The sequence below is a fragment of the Pelophylax lessonae genome (genome assembly GCF_965119305.1).
Source record: "Pelophylax lessonae genome assembly, chromosome: 4".
NCBI lineage: Eukaryota > Metazoa > Chordata > Amphibia > Anura > Ranidae > Pelophylax > Pelophylax lessonae.
Window position 1 is genome coordinate 127947803 of NC_138771.1, and position 22344 is coordinate 127970146.

General features: G+C 42.4%; 1 protein-coding gene across 1 annotated transcript in view; it reads left to right on the forward strand.

Annotated features, from left to right (window-relative positions):
- Positions 1–22344, forward strand: part of ICE2 (interactor of little elongation complex ELL subunit 2) — a gene marked incomplete at its 3' end in the record, with an annotated part of 175514 nt that overhangs the window by 52312 nt on the left and 100858 nt on the right. The window contains 2 exon segments of the mRNA XM_082253504.1: positions 17604–17738; positions 21631–21747. Of these exon segments, the coding sequence (XP_082109630.1) occupies positions 17604–17738; positions 21631–21747 (252 nt within the window).

Here is a 22344-nt window from a genome sequence, read left to right on the forward strand (position 1 = left end):
TAAATGCTATTTATTTTGCAGCAGCATATTCATTTTCAGTGTGCTAAATTCATTCACCAGGAGTCCACCTTTTGAGTGCAATGCGCGCTCACCTGCTGCACAAATGTGCAATCTTTTGTAAGCCAATCCACCTGGGGGAGTCCTGTGGTTTCCCTTGTTTCCTCATCATGAATCAGACTGAATGTGGTTATATGTATGTGAGCAAAATGATTTCATAGACCGCCCAGCATGGATCGTACTGTGGACAGACGAAGCTGACCCAACTGGCTCCTCCTGCGCATTGCATCACTGATCACGTGACTTCTTCAGTACGATCCGTGCTGGGCAGTCGGGAATTGCAGCTGCACATGAAGTGTAGAGAGGAGGATTTTATGCTGTTTTAATGTCTATATAAATGTGAGTGTTCTGAGTAAAATCTTTTACTAAATGTATGTTTAAAAACCTACTACACTATGAAATCATTTTGTTCACATACATATAACCATGGAGCACATTCAGTTTGATCCATGATGAGAAAATAAGGGAAACCACAGGACTCCCCCAGGTGGATTGGTTTACTAAAGATTGCACATTACCTTTGTGCTGCAGGTGAGCGTGCATTGCACTTTGTCATTTGTTAAAAATCTTTATGAACTCATTCACACTTATTGTGGACTTAATGCACATTTTTTTATTTATTGGCACATATGTTTGAGTTTGAATTTGCTGTTGCAAAATGAATAGCATTTATATATAATTTTAGAGAAGTGCACCACTTTTATCATTATGAATAGACACAACAGAGGAAAGACATGTAGCCCAGGTAACTGCTGTCTAAAAATTCAGCTTCACCTATATGAGACCTTTTGTGAAAGAATAGCTCAGCAGAAACCAAAACAATACACTGTATGAAGAATTTTTGTTTTTCCTTTGAAACAATAAATTGGTAAAATAAGACTATTTAAAGCTGAAGTTTTTAAAAAAAACAATCCCTAGTGAACTAACTTGCATGATGTGAAGTATGAGTATGTCCCACTTTGTGTAGTCAGCTGTATCCTGTAGAAATATTTTGTGCAGGGATGCCCAGTGCTCTTCCTGCTACTGAACATTTGGCAATATGGAGGTTAATAGCCCCGATGGGGACCTGTCCCCTCTTCCAATGGGAAAAGTATCACATTTTGCACTGTATGTAATGCAATCTGTAAGTGATAGAATATTTTGACTCATTAGATTCTCCCACATTCAGAAATTGTATGTATGTGTATATATATATATATATATATATATAGTGTACACTGAAAAACCACTTTTGCCAATGGAGGAGGGGGCAGGTACCCAACGGAAGTTTGTTCACTCCAGCTTCACTTACTTAACTATTAACCATCACAGTGCTGGACGTTAAGCAGCAAGAAGAGGTGGAGGATTAGGGCTTACTGTGTTGCAGGCCCAGAGCAATTATACTGTATAAAAAAGCTCTGCTTTCCCTTGCTGTATACTTACTCTTAATTAGTGACTCAAGGTTTTGAAGTCGGAAACATCCAGGCAACCAATGTTTTCATACGGAGCTTGGAATCCTCCATATTTCTGTTGTTTTACTCTTTTTCTTCCATTGATGTGCTCCATATATTGTGACAATGAAAGGGTTAAAACAAACACATGGTTGTATTCTTAAAGTGACTGTAAAACTATATTTTTTTCTTCTATTATTAAAAAAAATCTTATACTTATTTGCTCTTTGCAATGGTTTTGCACAGAGTGACCCTACGCATCCTCTTCTTCAAGTGCCCCCCGTAGCAATCTGCTTACTTTGGGGACACTCGTGCTGGCTTGATACCGAGCCTGGCTGTGTGTGGACAGTGTGGCTCAACCTCGGCTCCCTCCCCACAATTTTGACCAATTTTGGCCAATGGCTCCCGCTGCTCTCAGTAAAGCACTTGCATGCAGAAATAGGGGAGAACAGGGCTGCTGGTGGGGACAGCGCTGGATTGATAGTAGTGTCATATAAGTGTTAGGGAGAAAGGAGGTCTGGGAGGCACACAATTTGGAAGGTTTTTTTTCCTTAATGCAGACAATGCATTGAAGTGATTATAAATGCAATAAAAAACAAAAACAAAAAAAAAAACAGTTTCTTCTTACCTGCTCTTCCGCTGGTGCTTCTTTTGCTCCCCCTTCACAGCCAGTGCCCTCATAGGAAGCAGCCTCCTATAGTAGCTCTTGTACAGGCACCTTCCCGAGACTCGCTGTCTGCATCTATAGACACAGACATCGGGACTGGGCCCACTCACTTGTCACTGGCTTTAACTGACCGCAACGGGAGCCAATGAACTGCTTCCATAGTAAAGCCTTTGAGACCAGGAAGAGATGGAAGAGTAGAGCTGCAGGCATGCACAGCGCTGGATCAATTGAGGGCTCAGGTAAATAAAAGGGAGGGCAATACTGGTGCCTAAACATTTTTTATCTTAATGGAAGGAATACATTAAGCTAAAAAAAGTTTAGGCTTTATAACCACATTAACCACTTAAGCCCCGGAAGATTTTACCCCCATTCCGACCAGGGGGTATTTTGCGATTCGGCACTGCGTGATTTTAACGGACAATTGCGCGGTCGTGCGACGCTGTACCTAAACGAATTTGGCGTCCTTTTTTTCCCACAAACAGAGCTTTCTTTTGGTGGTATTTGATCACCTGTGCGATTTTTTGATCACGCGCTATAAACAAAAAAAGAGCGTCAATTTTGCAAAAATAGCAATATTTTTCACATTTTTTTATATGAAATTCCCCCAAAAAAAAAATTAAAAATCAAAAATTTTTTACTTTTTCGGCCAATTTGTTTTATGCTACCTATGTTTGGTAAAAAAAATCGCAAAAAGCGTATTTTGATTGGTTTGCGCAAAAGTTATCGCGTTTACTAACAAAGGGAAAGATTTCTGTCATTTTTGTTGTTTTTTTTTTTTAACGTGTAATGGCGGCGATCTGCGATTTTTTTTTTTTTGCGGTACTGCGACATTGGGGCGGACAGATCGGACCCTTGACTGACATTTTTGACACTTTTGGGGTTACCAGTGACATTTCTACAGTAATCAGTGCTATATATATGCACTGTTACTGTAAAAATACACTGGTAGTGAAGGGGTTAACTTTATTTGGGAGGGAGGGGCTGTGTGTATCCCTAGGGGCGTGCTTTCTACTGTGATTGGCTGGGGCTTGAGCTGTATGGACACTGATCAACGGATCTACATACTAGATCCGAGTGATCAGTATCCTAACAGCAAGGAGAATGACAGGCAGCTTGTTTACACAGGCTGCCTGACATTCTCCCTCTCCCCCGCCGATCGCCGAGTGACCGGCGGACATCGGGTCCGCCGGTCACACGCGCGGGGGGGTCCGTGACCACGCGGGAGCGCGCCTCCGGGGGCGCGCGCTCGCTCCCTAGACCCTCACAAGCTAGTGACGTAGCCCTACGTCACTTTGCCTGTGAGGGGCTGACTGCCGACGTAGATCGGCGTTAGGCAGTCGGCAAGTGGTTAAAGTGGTTGTAAACCCTCACATATACTAATTGAAGTGAACGGCTGCAGATGGTACAGAGATGAAACAAATTCTCCTACATAGGTTTTACTTGTTTATCTTCAGTCTTCTCTTTTCTACACTCCTTCAAAAGGGCAGAAAATCTTTCTTCAACTGTCAGGCGCACGGAGGAGGGGGCAGAGAGGCTGCAGTAACAGTGTGTGAGAACTGATTGGAGGAAAGCCACAACACCCCCCCCCCCCCTTCCACACAGCAGAAAAACTGTGTTCTAAATAGACAAACTCTCCCCCCACACACACAAATTTATCCCATGTGTCAGGAAAACTTCTCAGAAGTGACTCATGCTGATAACTAGGAACAAATCACCAGAGAGAAATGACACTTAAAGCTTTGGAGAAAAATAAGTGAACACTACAAATATATGTACTTTGCTCAGATTCCAAGACTGAGGTTTACAACCGCTTTTAAGGTTAAAAAAAAAACGTTATTTTTCTTTAGAACCACTTTAAGCAATAAACAAGCTTTAACCACTTAAGCCCCGGAGGATTTGGCTGCTAAAGGACCAGACCCCTTTTTTCAACTTGGCACTTCGTGACTTTAACTGATAATTGCGCGGTCATGCAATGCTGTACCTAAACGAAATTTACGTCCTTTTTTTCCCACAAACAGAGCTTTCTTTTGGTGGCATTTGATCACCTCTGCGCTTTTTATTTTTTGCGATATTAATAAAAAAAGAGCGAAAATTTTGCAAAAAAATGACATTTTCAACTTTGTCTTTTAAAAAATATCCAATATACTCAATTTATGTCATTTTTTTTGGCCAAAATATATTTAGCTACATGTCTTTTGACAAAAAAAAAATCAATGAGCGTATTTTTATTGGTTTGCGCAAAAGTTATAGCGTCTACAAACTATGGTGTAAATACTGAAATTTACGAAGCTTTAATTTCTGACTGCCTATCTCATTTCATGAAGTGCTAAAATGGCGGGGCAGTACAAAACCCCCCCAAACTACCACTTTTTGGAAAGTAGACATTCTAAGGAATGTTCTGAGAGGCATGTTGAGCTCATTGAATATTTTATTTTTTTGTCACAAAGTTGTCATTGAAATGATATATTGCTCACACATGCCATGGGTATATGTGTAATTACACCCCAAAATATATTCTGCTGCTTCTCCTGAGTACAGGGATACCACATATGTGAGACTTTTTGGGAGCGTAGCTGTGTACGGGAGCCGGAAAACAAATCACCACCATCAGAATTTCAAAGGGCGTACATTTTTCATTGCATTTTCTCACTACCTATAACGGTTTAGGAGGCCCTGAAATGTCAAGATACCACAAAACCCCCCCAAATGACCCCATTTTGGAAAGTAGACACCCCAAGCTGTTTGCTGAGAGGCATGGTGAGTCCATGGAATATTTTATATTTTGCCACAAGTTTCGGGAAAATTACAATTTTTTTTTTTTATTTTTTTTTTTTACACAACGTTGTCACTAAAAGATAAATTTCTCACACATGACATGGGTATATGTGGAATGACACCCCAAAATACATTCTGCTGCTTCTCCTGAGTATGGGGATGCCCCATGTGTGAGACTTTTTGGGAGCCTAGCTGTGTACAGGACCGCGAAAACCAATCAACACTCTCAGGTTTTCTAATGGCGTAAATTGTTCATGTCACCTCTGCACTACCTGTCGCAGTTTCGGAGGTCCTAAAATTCCAAGATGGCACAAAACCCCCCCCAAATGACCCAATTTTGGAAAGTAGACACCCCAAGCTATTTGCTGAGAGGCATGGTGAGTCCATGGAATATTTTATATTTTGCCACAAGTTCCGGGAAATATATATATATATATATTTTTTTTTTTTTTTTACACAAAGCTGTCAGTAAATGATATATTGCTCACACATGCCATGGGTATATGTGAAATGACACCCCAAAATACATTCTGCTGCTTCTCCTGAGTACAGGGATACCCCATGTGTGAGACTTTTTTGCAGTCTAGCCGAGTACAGGACCCCGAAAACCAACCTCCACTTTCAGGCTTTCCAAAGGCGTAAATTGTTGATTTCACTCCTGACTACCTATCACAGTTTCGGAGGCCCTAAAATTCCAAGATAGCACAAAACCCCCCCCAAATGACCCCATTTTGGAAAGTAGACACCCCAAGCTGTTTGCTGAGAGGCATGGTGAGTCCATGGAATATTTTATATTTTGCCACAAGTTTCGGGAAATATATATATATATATATATATATTTTTTTTTTTTACACAAAGCTGTCAGTAAATGATATATTGCTCACACATGCCATGGGTATATGTGAAATGACACCCCAAAATACATTCTGCTGCTTCTCCTGAGTACAGGGATACCCCATGTGTGAGACTTTTTTGCAGTCTAGCCGAGTACAGGACCCCGAAAACCAACCTCCACTTTCAGGCTTTCCAAAGGCGTAAATTGTTGATTTCACTCCTGACTACCTATCACAGTTTCGGAGGCCCTAAAATTCCAAGATAGCACAAAACCCCCCCCAAATGACCCCATTTTGGAAAGTAGACACCCCAAGCTGTTTGCTGAGAGGCATGGTGAGTCCATGGAATATTTTATATTTTGCCACAAGTTCCGGGAAATATATATATATATATATATATATATATATATATATATATATATATATATATATATATACATATATATTTTTTTTTTTTTTACACAAAGCTGTCAGTAAATGATATATTGCTCACACATGCCATGGGTATATGTGAAATGACACCCCAAAATACATTCTGCTGCTTCTCCTGAGTACAGGGATACCCCATGTGTGAGACTTTTTTGCAGTCTAGCCGAGTACAGGACCCCGAAAACCAACCTCCACTTTCAGGCTTTCCAAGGGCGTAAATTGTTGATTTCACTCCTGACTACCTATCACAGTTTCGGAGGCCCTAAAATTCCAAGATAGCACAAAACCCCCCCAAATGACCCCATTTTGGAAAGTAGACACCCTGAGCTATTTGCAGAGAGGCATGTTGAGTGTTTTGCAGATCTCACTTTTTGTCACAAAGTTTTGGAAATTGAAAAAAGAGGAAAAAAAATGCATTTTCCTGTTTTTTCTTCATTTTCCAAAAAAAATGAGAGCTGCAAAATACTCACCATGCCTCTCAGCAAATAGATTGGAGTGTCTACTTTGCAAAATTGGGTCATTTGGGGGGGTTTTGTGCCATCTTGGCCTTTTATGGACTTCAAAAGTGTGATAGGTAGTAAGGAGTGAGATCAACAATTTACGCCCTTAGAAAGCCAGAAGGTGCAGATTGGTTTTCCGGGTCCTGTACGCGGCTAGACTGGCAAAAAGTCTCACACATGGGGTATCCCTGTACTCAGGAGAAGCAGCAGAATGTATTTTGGGGTGTCATTTCACATATACCCATGGCATGCGTGAGCATTATATCATTTACTGACAACTTTGTGTACAAAAAAAAAAAAAAAAAAAATTATTTTCCCGAAACTTGTGGCAAAATATAAACTATTCCATGGACTCACCATGCTTCTCAGCCAATAGCTTGGAGTGTCTACTTTGCAAAATGGGGTCATTTGGGGGGGTTTTGTGCTATCTTGAAATTTCAGGGCCTCTGAAACTGTGACAGGTAGTCAGGGGTAAAATCAGCAATTTACGCCATTAGAAAACCTGAAGATGTGGATTGGTTTTCGAGGGCACGTACACAGCTAGGCTGCCAAAAAGTCTCACACATGGGGTATCCCTGTACTCAGGAGAAGCAGCAGAATGTATTTTGGGGTGTCATTTCACACATGGCATGTGTGAGCAATATATCATTTAGTGACAACTTTCTGTAAAAAAACAACAAAAAAAAAAAGAAATAATATTTTTCCCGACACTTGTAGCAAAATATAAAATATTCCATGGACTCACCATGCCTCTCAGCAAATAGCTTTGGGTGTCTACTTTTCAAAAAGGGGTCATTTGGGGGGTGTTTGAACTGTCCCGGCATTTTATGCTCAATCTTATCCACACATCACCCACTCTTCTAACCACTTGAAAACCAAGCCTTTTCTGTGCCTTTTTGTTTACATGAAAAAATATTTTTTTTTTACTAGAAAATTACTTTGAACCCCCAAACATTATATATTTCTTTAAAGCAGAGGCCCTATAGAATAAAATGGTGGATGTTGCAAATTTTTTTGTCACACGGTATTTGCGCACAGATTTTCCAAACGCAATTTTTGCGAAAAAAATACATTTTTTTAAAATTGATTGCACAAATACACTATATAATTCCAATTTTTTTGGTAAAATTTAAAAGATGATCTTATGCCGAGTTCATAGACACCTGACATGACATGCTTTAAAAATTGCGCACGCCTGCGCAGCGGCAACAACGTACGTACATTTTTAAAAACCTTTAAAAGTCTCTACAGGTTACCACTTTAGACTTACAGAGGAGGTCTACTGCAAAAATTACTGCACTCGATCTGGCGATCGTGGCGATACCTCACATGCATGCTGAAATTGCGGTTTACATATGACACTAGACCAACGCTTGCGTGTGCCATTGCGCGCAAGCATGGGGGGGGGAAGGGGGGGGGGCTCAATTTTTTTTTTTTTTTTTTTTTTTTTTTTATGTTATTTTGACACCTTTCCTTTAATTTTTTTTTTTTAAATCATTTTTCACAGTGAATTTAGATATCCCCTATGATAGCAATCGGTAATGACAGGTACTCTTTTTTTAAAAAAATTGGGGTCTTTTATACTCTAGATCTCTCCTCTGACCTTAATGTATCTGACCATGCCAAAATTGGTGTGATAAAATACTTTCCCAATTTCCCAATGGCCCTGTTTATTTCTGGCGAAAAAGAAGTCATGAAATGCTCGTAGCCTCCGGCATCTTAGGCCATAGAGATGATTGGAGCCATTCTAATCTTCAATTAGCTCTATGGTTAGATAACTGAACCACCGGCTGCACTCTCGGGTTAACCGGTGGGACAGGAGAGCCCGAGAAAAACCACGGAAGGCTGCGGAAGGCGGGGAGGGGGGCATGTAAAAGCAGTCTAGCGGCCAATTACCTGCTAGGATTGCTTTTACATGTTAGCCGACCGCTGGCTGTAAAAAACGATACCAAGATGATGCCTAAATCTGCAGGCATCATCCTGGTACAACCACTCAAAGTCCAGCAACGTACCAGTACATTGCTGGTCCTTGTTTGGCATATAGGTTTTTTTTTTTCATGCAGCCTGTGGGCTGAACGGAAAAAAAGAGAACCTATCAGAAATCAGCACAGGAATAATGCGTAGTATTACTCATCATTAACCGCCCAAACAACCACCCACTGAATTTAATGATGGGTATACACGGCACTATCCACGTATACCAAAATTAAGATTTTAACTGCAGTGCTGAAATCAGAAAATCATCACAGCTGCTATCAGCAAAGGTATCCATATACGCTGAGCGCAAACGCTGTTTGTGTCAGAATATATAAAATCAATGCGTGGTAGCCGACGAGTACCTGCAAGAGAAACAGGTCACAAAAGAATGAAAAAACAAACAAAGTACATTAAAAAAAAGTACATTAGGAAGAGTAGGACATATAAAATGACTGACACAACAAAAGTTTTTGGATTCTCATCATTAACCGCCCAAACAACCACCCACTGAATTTAATGATGGGTATACACGGCACTATCCACGTATACCAAAATAAGATTTTAACTGCAGTGCTGAAATCAGAAAATCACCACAGCTGCTATCAGCAAAGGTATCCATATATGCTGAGCGCAAACGCTGTTTGTGTCAGAATATATAAAATCAATGCGTGGTAGCCGACGATTACCTGCAAGAGAAACAGGTCACAAAAGAATGAAAAAACAAACAAAGGACATTTAAAAGTACAGTAAGAAGAGTAGAAGGACATATAAAATTACTGACACAACAACAGTTTTTGGATCCTTTTATTTTTCTTTCTAACTGTTCCTTTATTTCTTGATTTGGGAGGGAGTGCGATCTTCTGCGATCTTCTCTTCCAGCTTGGGTCTCTCAATATGTCGATGGACATCCAACATCCTTCGAGACCCTGTGTTTGTGTGCCCTACACTGTGTCGTGCTGTACCCTACACTAATACTCCACTAGTGTATGGTAGCGCTCAAAACATTCCCCGATGCAGAGACCAGGTTGGTCAGGACATTTGGGACAATAATAACGGGTGTCACGCCTAAATCCGCGCCTGCTACAGACACGACATCGTCTTTGGGGTCGTATTTGGGTAGGGGTACTCGGGAGGGCATAAGGAAAATGCCTCTCATGCAGCCGGCTCACTGCATCTGGAAGGGGAAGTTGGGCAGGCATGCCTCCTGGGTACAGGTAGGCAAGGATGACCGCTTCCTGGAATTCCCGGAAGGGTCCAGTTCGTCCTGACGCCCTGTATAGGACAAAGGCGTTCAGCATAGCCAATTGGAAAAGGTAAACAGACACTTTTTTGTACCAGCGTCTGGCTTTACGGGCAACTAAATACGGCGCCAAAAGCTGGTCGTTAAGGTCCACCCCTCCCATGTTAAGGTTATATTCGTGGACACAGAGGGGTTTCTCCATAACGCCAGTTGCCGTAGGGATTTGGACTGTCGTGTCTGCGTGAAGGGAGGACAGAACATAAACATCCCGTGTATCCTTCCACTTCACCGCAAGCAATTTGTCCGTTTTCAAGCAGGCTCTCGCCCCCCGACTAAGACGGGAATTTACAAGCCGTTGGGGGAAGCCCCGGCGATTAGGTCGCACGGTGCCACATGCGCCAATTTGTAAATCAAGCAGGTGACTAAATAGTGGCACGCTTGTGTAAAAATTGTCCACGTACAAATGGTACCCCTTTCCGGATAAGGGTGACACCAAGTCCCAAACAATCTTACCGCTGCTCCCTATTTAGTCTGGGCAGTTCGGGGGCTCCACAGTGCTATCTTTTCCCTCATAGACACGGAAATTAACTGTATAGCCTGTGGCCCTGTCACAGAGCTTATACAACTTGACCCCGTATCTGGCACACTTGCTGGGGAGGTACTGTTTGATAGCAAGACGGCCAGTAAATTTAATCAGGGACTCGTCAATGCAGACAACTTGTTCGGGGGTAAACAAGGCTGCAAACCGCTGATTGAAGTGGTCTATGAGGGGCCGAATTTTGTGGAGCCGATCGTATGCAGGGTCTCCCCGAGGACGACCGATTTCATTGTCGCTGAAATGCATAAATCGCAGAATTTGCTCGTATCTCCCCCTGGACATGGAGGCAGAGTACATGCGCATATGGTGAGCTGGGCTAGTGGACCAATATAGCCGCAATTCACTTTGTTTAGTTATGCCCATGTGGAGGGAAAGGCCCAGAAAGATTTTAAATTCGGAAACCGTTATAGGATTCCAGCCGAATCGTCTGGCAAGGTGCGAATTTGGGTTGGCGGCGATAAATTGTTGAGCATATAAATTTGATTGATCCACAATAGATCTGAAAAGATCTTCCGTGAAGAACAGCTCAAAAAAGTTCAGGGGCGTAAAACCAGCTGTCTCCACGTGGATTCCAGGTTGGGCAGTGAATGGGGGAAGTACTGGCGCTGTAGAATCAGTGGGTTGCCAATTGGGATATGCCAGCGCATCAGGGAGGGCACTATGGGCTCTACGGGCCTGTCTTCGAATACGCGGTGGCTGCGGGCCACTACTTGTGCTAGCCACCGCACCAGCTTCAACTGCACTTAGGGGACTCGCCACGTCACCAGGTCTTACTGCAGCGCTGGTTGTACTAGGTCCAGGTTGTACTAGGCCGCTGGCGCTTGCCAGGTCGCCAGAAAAATGAGCGGCACTAGTAACCACACTCTGCTCCATATGAGCACCCTGCGATTCCTGCATTTCAACAACTCCAGAATGGGGTCGGGTACGCCTGGGTCTAACAGGGACCCATCTGTCGTCGGAGCTGTCTGTCAGGGAGCCGCTGCTGTCATCTGGTTTGTATACTGACCCTGATTCTGCCGGTGAGGCTTCCCCATCGCTCTCACCTGGCATGGTCATTATACTGTAAATAGCTTCATCACTGTACGAACGTTTAGACATTTTGGTAACTAAATTTACCCGTACAGTGATGCGACTCACAGGTAATAAAAGCACCTGGTTGTCGAAGACTATTTCAAGCGCTACCAAAAAAACTGCTAATGCTAGCAGGGATCAGGCCTGACTCTGCTAACACAGCGGTTTTGTGTCTTGTGTTTTTTGTAAGTGACAGTAATCTATTGATTACTACACTTACCTGGGTGAAAGGGTTAAACGCAGGTGCTGGCCGGAATCAGTGCTGATCGTGCAAACACCGCGTTTTGGGAACCCTAAACTATGGGGGCGCTAGCATAGCTCTGATCAGATCAGATATTGATCTGTTCAAACACTATACTAGAAATGGAAGTGTATGTGCGTGCGTGTGTGGTAATCAAGGGGTTACTTCTAAACTATGCGCCGGGGATCTGGGGGGGGGGGGGTGGCGGGGACCCTAAACCTCCTTTGGGAAAGAAACTAGCTAGCTAGAGCAACCTCAAGTCACAATGACACCAATACAAAATACAGTAAAAACAGTATATTATGTGTGTATTAGTGCTAATGTGACAGAGGGTGTAGGGGTTAACGGGATGTGATCAGGGGGGGATCAGGGGTTTAAATCTTTATTGGAAGGGGCTGGCGGGTATCCTAAGGATAAAAGAAACGGTGGCAAGCGCTAAACCTGGTCACAAGTCACACTTATACGGGTATATAGAAAATGCTATATACTGTATACAGTGTGCGTTGTGGCAGGGGGTGTAGGGGTGATCAGGGGGGGATCAGGGGATTAAATCTTTATTGGGCGGGTGGCGGGGACCCTAAACCTCCTTGGGACACAAACTTAGTCGCCTGCGCTAATTCTGATCACAATCACACTAATACAAAAATACAAAAACACCGTATATTACGTTTGTATTAGTGCTGATGTGACAGAGGGTGTAGGGGTTAACTAGCGGTGATCAGGGGGGGGGTCAGGGGAGATCAGGGGCTCAAATCTTTATTAGGGGGGGTTGGCGGGTAATTCAAGTGGAAAAAGGGGGGTCGCAAGCGCTAGACCTGACCACAAATCACACTTATACGGGTATATAGCAAAATGCTATATACTGTATACGGTGTGTGTTATGGCAGGGGGTGTAGGGGTGATCAGGGGGGGGTCAGGGGCTTAAATCTTTATTGGGCGGGTGGCGGGGACCCTAAACCTTCTTGGGACAGAAACTTAGTCGCCTGCGCTAATTCTGATCACAATGACACTAATACAAAAATACAATAACACCGTATATTGCGTTTGTATTAGTGCTGATGTGACAGAGGGTGTAGGGGTTAACGGCGGTGATCAGGGGGGGTCAGGGGAGATCAGTGGGTTAAATCTTTATTAGGGGGGGGTGGGGGGTAATTTGAGTGGAAAAGGGGGGGTCGCAAGTGCTACACCTGTTCACAAATCACACTTATACAGGTATATAGGTAAATGCTATATGCTGTATATAGTGTGTGTTGTGTCAGGTGCTGTAGGGGTTAATTGGGGGGGCGATCGGGGGTGAAATGTGCCTATCTAAGTGTGTATGTACGTGCTTGGTGCTGTACTTACAATTAGATGTGCTCTCCTCTCACGCTGGAACCAAAAAAGACCGTTGGGAGGGGAGGGCACATCTCCTCTAAGCCTGTGTTTACATTTCACAGGCTTAGAGGGAGATCTGATTGGGCAGGACCGATCAACAGGTCCAGACCAAAAATGATTGGCCTGGACCTGATGACTGATCGGTTCTGACCCCAATCGAGTCATCGGCGGGACTGCGGGTGCGCGCGCGCGCGCACCAGAGCGGCGAAGGCTAGTGACGTACCGCTACGTCACTCTGCCTGGCCGGGGCTGACCGCCGCAGTATATAGTCGTGCGGCGGTCGGCAACCGGTTAAAATAAACCATCACTGACCTCTAGCTGCATGTAATTTGATCTTTTGCTGAGAATGAATTACTATACAACAAAGACTATAAAGTCCTGTCAGTTTCTAACAGCTTAAACACACCTGCTGTGTGTTTTCAAATTAGAGGGCTAGTAGGCTGCCAAGATTAGATTCTGTTGAGGAAAAATATTGGACCCTTAGGCCCCTTTCACACACTCCGTCTGTCGGACGGAGTCCGTTTTTCTCAGCGGGGGATCGATTCGCTGATCCCCCGCTGAGCAGGAGGATGACAGCTGTGTCTCCGCGCTGTGTGCGGAGACACAGCTGTCAGTTCCCCATGCATCTCTATGGGGGAAATCGGATGGGAACGGACCGGTGGTCCGTTCTCATCCAAATCCATCCAACCTGATCCGCTTTACGGATGGAAAATAGGGTTTCCATCCGTCCAGATTTGACGGATCGGATTTCAGCGGACATGTTTCCGCTGACATCCGATGCCCCATAGGAATGCATGGGGGGACCGTTCAGATCCGCCAAAAAAACTAACAGGCGGATCTGAACGGTCCGCCTGTGTAAAAGGGGCCTTAGGGTTTTCTCACTGGTATTGCTATCCGAAAGTATTGATGTTGATGTAAATGATCTGGTTCCTAGACAGGCAGCTGCTACACCCCAGAGGATCTCCATGGTCTCCTTGACTTCAGTGTAATATAACAAAAAATAAATTTGAGTGCCATAACATTGCTAAGAGGTCCTGATACAACTTTATTCTAATAAAAGTCAGGGGACAATCTCCTTCTACGGGACCCTGGCCCTTCACTTTCGGAAGCACTACAGATCCTGAACCGCTTTGCGGCCCTTTCAGATCTACATACTAATTTGGGTAAATCCCTTGTGTTACTGATAAATCAAGGGGCTAAAAGATTGGCTGACCCCAATTCTGCTTTGCAATGGTCAACGAGTATTAAATATTTAGGGATCAATATTTCTCCCAACACTAAGGATTTTAGACCTCTTTATTTGTTCCCAGCTCTTCAGTGGTGTAAACAGAGATTGAAAGCCTGGTCACATCTCCCTTTATTCCTTACCGGAGAAATTAATATGATTAAAATGAAAATCCTTCCAGTTCTATTCTACAGCCTTAGGCACGCCCCAGAGTGGCTACCGAAATCCTTTTTTAAACAGTTAGAATTCACTTTAGGGTCCTTCTTATAGCAAGGGGCTTGGCTTGCCCAGTCTTTCATAACTACTATGAGTATGCTTACATGCTTACCCACGCTCATAACTGGCTTATCTCTGATGACCCAAATGCCTCAGTAGTAGAAGCTGTGCATTCAAGATTCTATGAGACCCTTCGTAATTTCCTCTACAGGGGTCTGAGAGTCTCTCACCCGCCTCTTACAGATGCTATGAGGGCAGTTATTTAAGCCTGGAATGCTATCATTACTAAACCCAATAATAAAAAATGAGGGGTAAAAGGTCCCCATCAACTCTGCTTTGGTTCATTCCCATGCTACCAGAATTTCATTGCTTACCAGACACTGGTCTTTGGGCTGCTAAAGGAATCGGATACCTTTCCGATATTTGTATTGTTAGTGCACTATTTAAGTTTGATAGGTTGAAAGATAAATTTACACTGCCTAATGTGTCGTTCTTCCGATTCCTGCAACTCCGACATGCCTATGCAGCGCAATTTGGGTCCTCCTTGTTTAGATTGGAGCAGGACGATTTGGAGGCTCTCCTCCGGGATGACGCTCTGAAAAAAACACTTTCTGTGATCTACAAGTCACTGCTTCCCTCCCTTCATCTGGGACTAGATGCCCTACTAACTGAATGGTGTTCGGAGGAGCAGGACTTGGACAATGAAAACTGAGAAGACATTTGGGACAGCACATTTCAAGCACTAATATTGATTTAGGACCGACTGATTCAATTTAAAATCATGCACAGAATTTATTTTACACCACAACGACTACACAGTATATAGCTTAATTCATCTTCTTGCTGTTGGAGATGCTCTAGTGACCCTGTTGAATTTGCCCATATATTTTGGGAGTGCCCTCAGATTAGAAGCCATTGGTGGGAAGTGACCCAGATAATATCTACCCTAACTACTATACAGGTCCCTATAAATGTTGATGTTTGCCTCTTGGGGTTAGTTGACTCTCTGGCCGTTAGTAGGGCGATGTGTGTTCTCTTGGGTCTCTTATTATTTGATGCCAGGAGGGCAATCGTGCTCATGTGGAAATCAAACGCAACCCCTAATCTGCCCTTCTAGAAGCGATTAATCAATAAGGTTGTACCCCTATACAAAGTTACTTATTTGTCCCGGGTTTGCCCTAGGAAATTTGAGAAGGTCTAGCACTAGTGGACAAATTTGCAGTGTACAACAGATGATCAGGAGTCCACAGACTGAATTTATTCCCTCCTGATAAGGTTTAGTTTATATGAACAAATTTATTCCTCTGCAGGGACTTGCATTACATTTGTTCAGGTAGGTTTCTAAACTGTTAATATTCTTCCAATACATTATCCTGATGTTTGACAGGGAACAGGAATCTTCTTGTAATTCATCAACCCTTGAAGTGATTTTATAAGAGAAAAGGACAGAGCGAGGTGTATGGAAGGTGTGTTGTTCCCCCCCCCCTTTATATTTGTTTTTGGGGGGTTCCATAATAGGAGGTGTTTAGTAGTTCTATGTTTTATGTATTAGCCAGGGAATGCCCAAAGGTTATGTTTTGTACCTATATATCTCAATTTTTCAATAAAAATAAATAAAAAAAAAAAGTCAGAGGACAATCCATAAAGTAGCCAACACGTTTCAGGGTCAAAGAGCGCCCCCTTCATCAGGGCTTAATTGACAACAATGTCAATTGACTAGAAATTAACTGGACCTTTTTTAACTTTAATTCTTTTTATCCAGTTTCAAAGAAAAATTTAAATACAAAACCGCGCCTAATGGGCATAACCAGTCCCAATATAATACATAGATACATAAATAAACCCAGCACCTTACACCTTTTATAATAGCTGAACGGTGTATACCACCTACTATTTAATCAGCAATAATAATTAAATTCCTTTATTTTATCTTTTATGGAGACTTGGCGCATTCGCTCAGACCTGCTGCAGGGGTAACCGGAACCGGTGCCAGCCCCCATTTCTAGATATAGTACATTCTTCTATACCTAATCCTTCTCTTATGCTTTCTCCTCTCATTTTAAAATCAAAGGTTCAAAAGTTCAGCCCTTTCCATCCTTCTCCTCCCCCCTCATCCCCCATTTCCCCTTGAGCTGCATTTTTAGTTTTCCCGTTTCATTAAATGTCACTTACCCCAATTGACCTATGACCCCATAACCAAGGGATGAATTAAGGGAGGTGAACCAGGGATATACATGGGGTCCATGAGTCTGCTTGGTTCTAGGCTTTCTGAGAAAAGTCGTATCACATTAAGTTTATATCGCTTGCGGGGATGCACTGCAGAGCACCATTGATTTTACTAATTTTTTTATCTTTCACCACCAATCTGGTCTGTAGCTACATAGGTGAACGTGGGCTTGTTTTAAAGTGTTTTTTACAGCATGTTCAGATTATGTAAATACTTTAATGTGCATAGTCTGGGCACTATACCCCACCTGCACTGCAGATACTTATCCTGCATTTGCTCTCCTGCTACTCAGTTTGCTGGTGGTGGCAGCAATTTTTCACATATGTAAGGAATCTTCACTTACCTGGTGCCAGGTAAGTAAAGTTTCAAACACCTTGCAGTTATGCTTATGCAGACAATAATTGAATCGGCAAAGAAAAGAATGGGTACAAGGTAGCAAAGCACTCTTGGGCCATAAGAACATAACTCTTGTAAATAAATGTGTGTTGTTGAGATTAAGTAAATTGTAAATTAATATTAAAGGCTTAAACTGTGTTGCCTGGTTTAAAATATAAATGTTCTGAAGGTTGGCTAAACTCAAAATAATGCATGTGAAATACAGTGTTAATAATTTAATAGGAAGTGAGGAACTCTAATCTCTTAAGTGCATAGACACCAGTGGGATAATGTCTCCAGTAACCGCTTATGATTATGTAATGCTGTTTACAGAATTTTGTATAAAATGTATTCTTGCTTATTTTCAGGAAATGATAAAGTCCTGCCAAGCTTATGTGAAAAATTACTCTGAGCTTTATGCTGTCCATGACATGACAAGCATCCTGGGAGGGAAGTTTATTCCTGACTTGTCTTTGAATCTGGAGAAGTGTCTTCTTAAAATGGTAATAAAACTCAACCAGTCCTATCACTTCATCTTCTCTAAACATTAAGTGTGACATTACCACTAAATGGGTAGCTGAACATCTGGAACTCAATATACATGTTCACATACAATTTGAATGAAATGAGCACCCAGACAAGCTGAATTTTGAATTTTATTGCGTTTTAGATGTGTACACTGTATAGTTTTGTTTGCATTTAAAGGATAAGTTCAGCTTCGGAAACATTTTACATGTTCCAGCTGTTTTAAAGGTGCAACATGTAACATATTCCCGCTCCTGCAGTGGTTTGGGAACCGAGCCCTCTCTGACAGCAGCACTGGGAGAAGTTCCCCTTACTAGCTGTCACTTTTTAAAAAGACTGCAGCCACGTGGACCAGAGTTCTGCGAATTAATAAACTACAAGTACTGACATTCTTTGCGGCTCTCAGCTTGTAGTTCTCATTGAACTACCAAGGCGCTGTTAAGCGACGTGGTAGTTAATTGATTCTTCCTGTCGTATAACAGCCTTCCCATACATTGTATGGGCAAACAGCTCACACTGACACTGTGCAGAAAACTTGCATGGCACCAGCGATTTTTACCTGCTAAAAATGTGCATTTATTATCTAATTTTTTTTTTTTTTTTAAAGGTGCACTTAGCCTTTAAAATGCAGTATTTTAGGAATGAATGAGGCCATACACACAGCTGTGTGTAAAAATGAAGAAATGTGCTGCTCTTCGCAATGTACAAAAAAAAAATGGGACACAGTTGCTACCAGGGCCATACATAGCTCAGATTTTACGTGTGTGTGTATACGCATGTAAATGCTTAAAGCTATCAGAAGATGTGTAAGCATCTAAACGCCGTGTGCATCTAAACACGTCTAATCGCAAGTACTATAGGTGCATATTTTAACAATCAGTATTCAGGGCATTTCCACCTCCGTCCACAGGGGTCTTCCCTAATGGAGCACAGCGAAGATAACTGCCAGTGCGTTGGGGGCACTTTCAAGAGAACCTGCCATTTTTCCCCAAATAGGCCTGAAGGTGTCTATACATGGCTCTAAATTTCTGGCTGAGAGCCCTAAAACCCACCATGTTCAGGTATGAAAATGTTACCCAATAAGTTTGTGGCAGTCTCATGCCTGAAAGTAAACCCTTCCACAGTCTCATTGACATCAGAAAGCCTCCAGTCAGTGCAACAAAATGTTACCTTTGGCTGGACTGATTATTTACCTTGGGCAGTGTGCCTCAAACTTAAACCCTACATGTGACATTCTATATAGAACTAACTTCACCCTTCTCGTTTGCAAGCTTAATGCATTGAGACCAATGAGACCTAGACCCACTATAACATATCCTGGATAAGAGCCACAAAACATGATGTATAAAAAGCTGCTATACCTCTTTAGAGTACTACTGGTAGCATTTCCTAACTTTATTTTTTACTGTCTCCAATATAAAATAATGCAATTTATATGGGGCCCTTTTAGCACCCAGTGTTAATAGAACCATGCTATATCATCATAAACCTAAAGGGGGCTTGGAGATCCCTATCTTAGCAAATTATTACAAAGAAGTACATATAGTACCCTTCTGCCACCCAGTCTGTGTCCTACTCAACTAAGTTCAGTCCCAAAACCATCCCTAGCAGTTTGGATTCGACTGAGTACTCCAGGGGCTTCTTTCATCCCTCCTGCTCTTGCTATGCATTTTGAAGTGTCCCCACCCCCATGGGAATTAAATCCCCTAGCAAGTTTAAGGGGTGTATATTTATGTGTAGGCTTTTCTGATCGTTTACTGACCTAAAGACCTTCCAATACTCTCAAGAAACACACAAATCCCTTTCAGTACAGGTAGTTTTGCGGCTGTCTCTTCCCTACTTAAGCAGCATGACTTGTCACTTTTAACTACAAATTGTGAAAATCAAGGTTGCGCAAACTCAAATTCCCCAGGTCTGACCGCGGCAAAAGAATCGCACACCTGCTTTTTCAAAAACGTAATCAAAACTGCATGAAGATATGGGAAGAAGAGGTGGGGAACAAAATCAACAAAGACCAGAAAGAGATTTGGGCCTTCACTGTCAAAATCTCCACCAGTATATTAGCATTAGAAAATGTATACCCTCACCAGCCACACCAGCCACTTTATTAGGTACACCTTGCTAGTACTGGGTTGGACCCCCTTTTGTCTTCATAACTTTCAGGCTTCAAACATAAAGATATAAAACTGTAATTTTTTTTGTGAAGAATCGACAAGTGGGACACAATCATGAAGTGGAACGAAATTTATTGGATATTTCAAACTTTTTTAACAAAAAATTGAAAAATTGGGCGTGCAAAATTATTCAGCCCCCTTAAGTTAATACTTTGTAGCGCCACCTTTTGCTGCGATTACAGCTGTAAGTTGCTTGGGGTATGTCTCTATCAGTTTTGCACATCGAGAGACTGAAATTTTTGCCCATTCCTCCTTGCAAAACCGCTCGAGCTCAGTGAGTGAACAGCAGTTTTCAGTTCTTTCCACAGATTCTCGATTGGATTCAGGTCTGGACTTTGACTTGACCATTCTAACACCTGGATATGTTTATTTGTGAACCATTCCATTGTAGATTTTGCTTTGTTTTGGATCATTGTCTTGTTGGAAGAGAAATCTCTGTCCCAGTCTCAGGTCTTTTGCAGACTCCATCAGGTTTTCTTCCAGAATGGTCCTGTATTTGGCTCCATCCATCTTCCCATCAATTTTATCCATCTTCCCTGTCCCTGCTGAAGAAAAGCAGGCCCAAACCATGATGCTGCCACCACCATGTTTGACAGTGGGGATGGTGTGTTCAGGGTTGATGAGCTGTGTTGCTTTTACACCAAACATAACGTTTTGCATTGTTGCCAAAAAGTTTGATTTTGGTTTCATCTGACCAGAGCACCTTCTTCCACATGTTTGGTGTGTCTCCCAGGTGACTTGTGGCAAACTTTAAACAACACTTGTTATGGATATCTTTAAGAAATGGCTTTCTTCTTGCCACTCTTCCATAAAGGCCAGATCTGTGCAGTATACGACTGATTGTTGTCCTATGGACAGAGTCTCCCACCTCAGCTGTAGATCTCTGCAGTTCATCCAGAGTGATCATGGGCCTCTTGGCTGCATCTCTGATCAGTCTTCTCCTTGTATGAGCTGAAAGTTTAGAGGGACGGCCAGGTCTTCGTAGATTTGCAGTGGTCTGATACTCCTTCCATTTCAATATTATCGCTTGCACAGTGCTCCTTGGGATGTTTAAAGCTTGGGAAATCCTTTTGTATCCAAATCCGGCTTTAAACTTCTCCACAACAGTATCTCGGACCTGCCTGGTGTGTTCCTTGTTCTTCATGATGCTCTCTGCGCTTTAAACGGACCTCTGAGACTATAACAGTGCAGGTGCATTTATACGGAGACTTGATTACACATTTATCATCATTAGTCATTTAGGTCAACATTGGATCATTCAGAGATCCTCACTGAACTTCTGGAGAGAGTTTGCTGCACTGAAAGTAAAGGGGCTGAATAATTTTGCACGCCCAATTTTTCAGTTTTTTATTTGTGAACAAAGTTTGAAATATCCAATACATTTCGTTCCACTTCATGATTGTGTCCCACTTGTTGTTGATTCTTCACAAAAAATTACAGTTTTATATCTTTATGTTTGAAGCCTGAAATGTGGCAAAAGGTCCCAAAGTTCAAGGGGGCCGAATACTTTCGCAAGGCACTGTATATACCAGCTGAAACAGCCAATGGGTGTAGCCAGGTGTTCTGCCTAGTCCAACTCCTGGAGGAGGCAAGCAGTTAATGATTTATGGAGAGCTGTGTACGTCAAACTAAGAGAAATTGATTTTATGGTAAGTACAAAAATCCCATTTTACTGACTGATGAACTTTTTTTCCAGGGATCAGTAAACTTTGTGAAAGTCAAATTTCCAACAGATGATATTGTTCTTTCATCGTCATACAAAAAGGTATCCCAAACCATGTCCCCAATGAGAAAGGCTGGGCGTCGGCATAAGGTAAGATTTCAGATGGCTGCCAAACAAGCTGCCGATTAAGCATGTGCTTTCAACTCATCCTGGAATAAATACCATTGTAGGTTTAGTTCTCTACTGGTTTGTTCACTTGGTTGCCAGTCAATCCCTATTAAAGGGGGCACGTAGACCCCTAAAATACTTTGGCTATTTCTTGATCTGTACCCCTGACCTTTAATGGAATAAAGTTGTATCTGGACCTCTTAGCAGTGGTGTGGCGTTTAACTTTCAACCCTTTATATTACACTAAAGCCAAGGAGATGTGGAGATCCTCTGGGGTGTAGAATCCGCCTGCCCAGGAACCAGATCGTTCCCACCAACCTTAATACCTTAAGATAACCATAACGGAAAAAAAAAAAATGTACTGTTGCAGGGTTGTCTTTCCACTTTCCTCAACTATTGTAATATTCTAGGCAACTCTTTTAATAAAGATTGCCATTTATGATACAATCCAACTGCACAATCTGTTAGATTTGCCAAAATGACGTACTATTAGGACCAACCTAAATCATACAATCAACACGTGTCCAATCAGGCAGGCTCTTGTTGGTAGAGCTTACAGTCAAATTGTGACACGTTTGG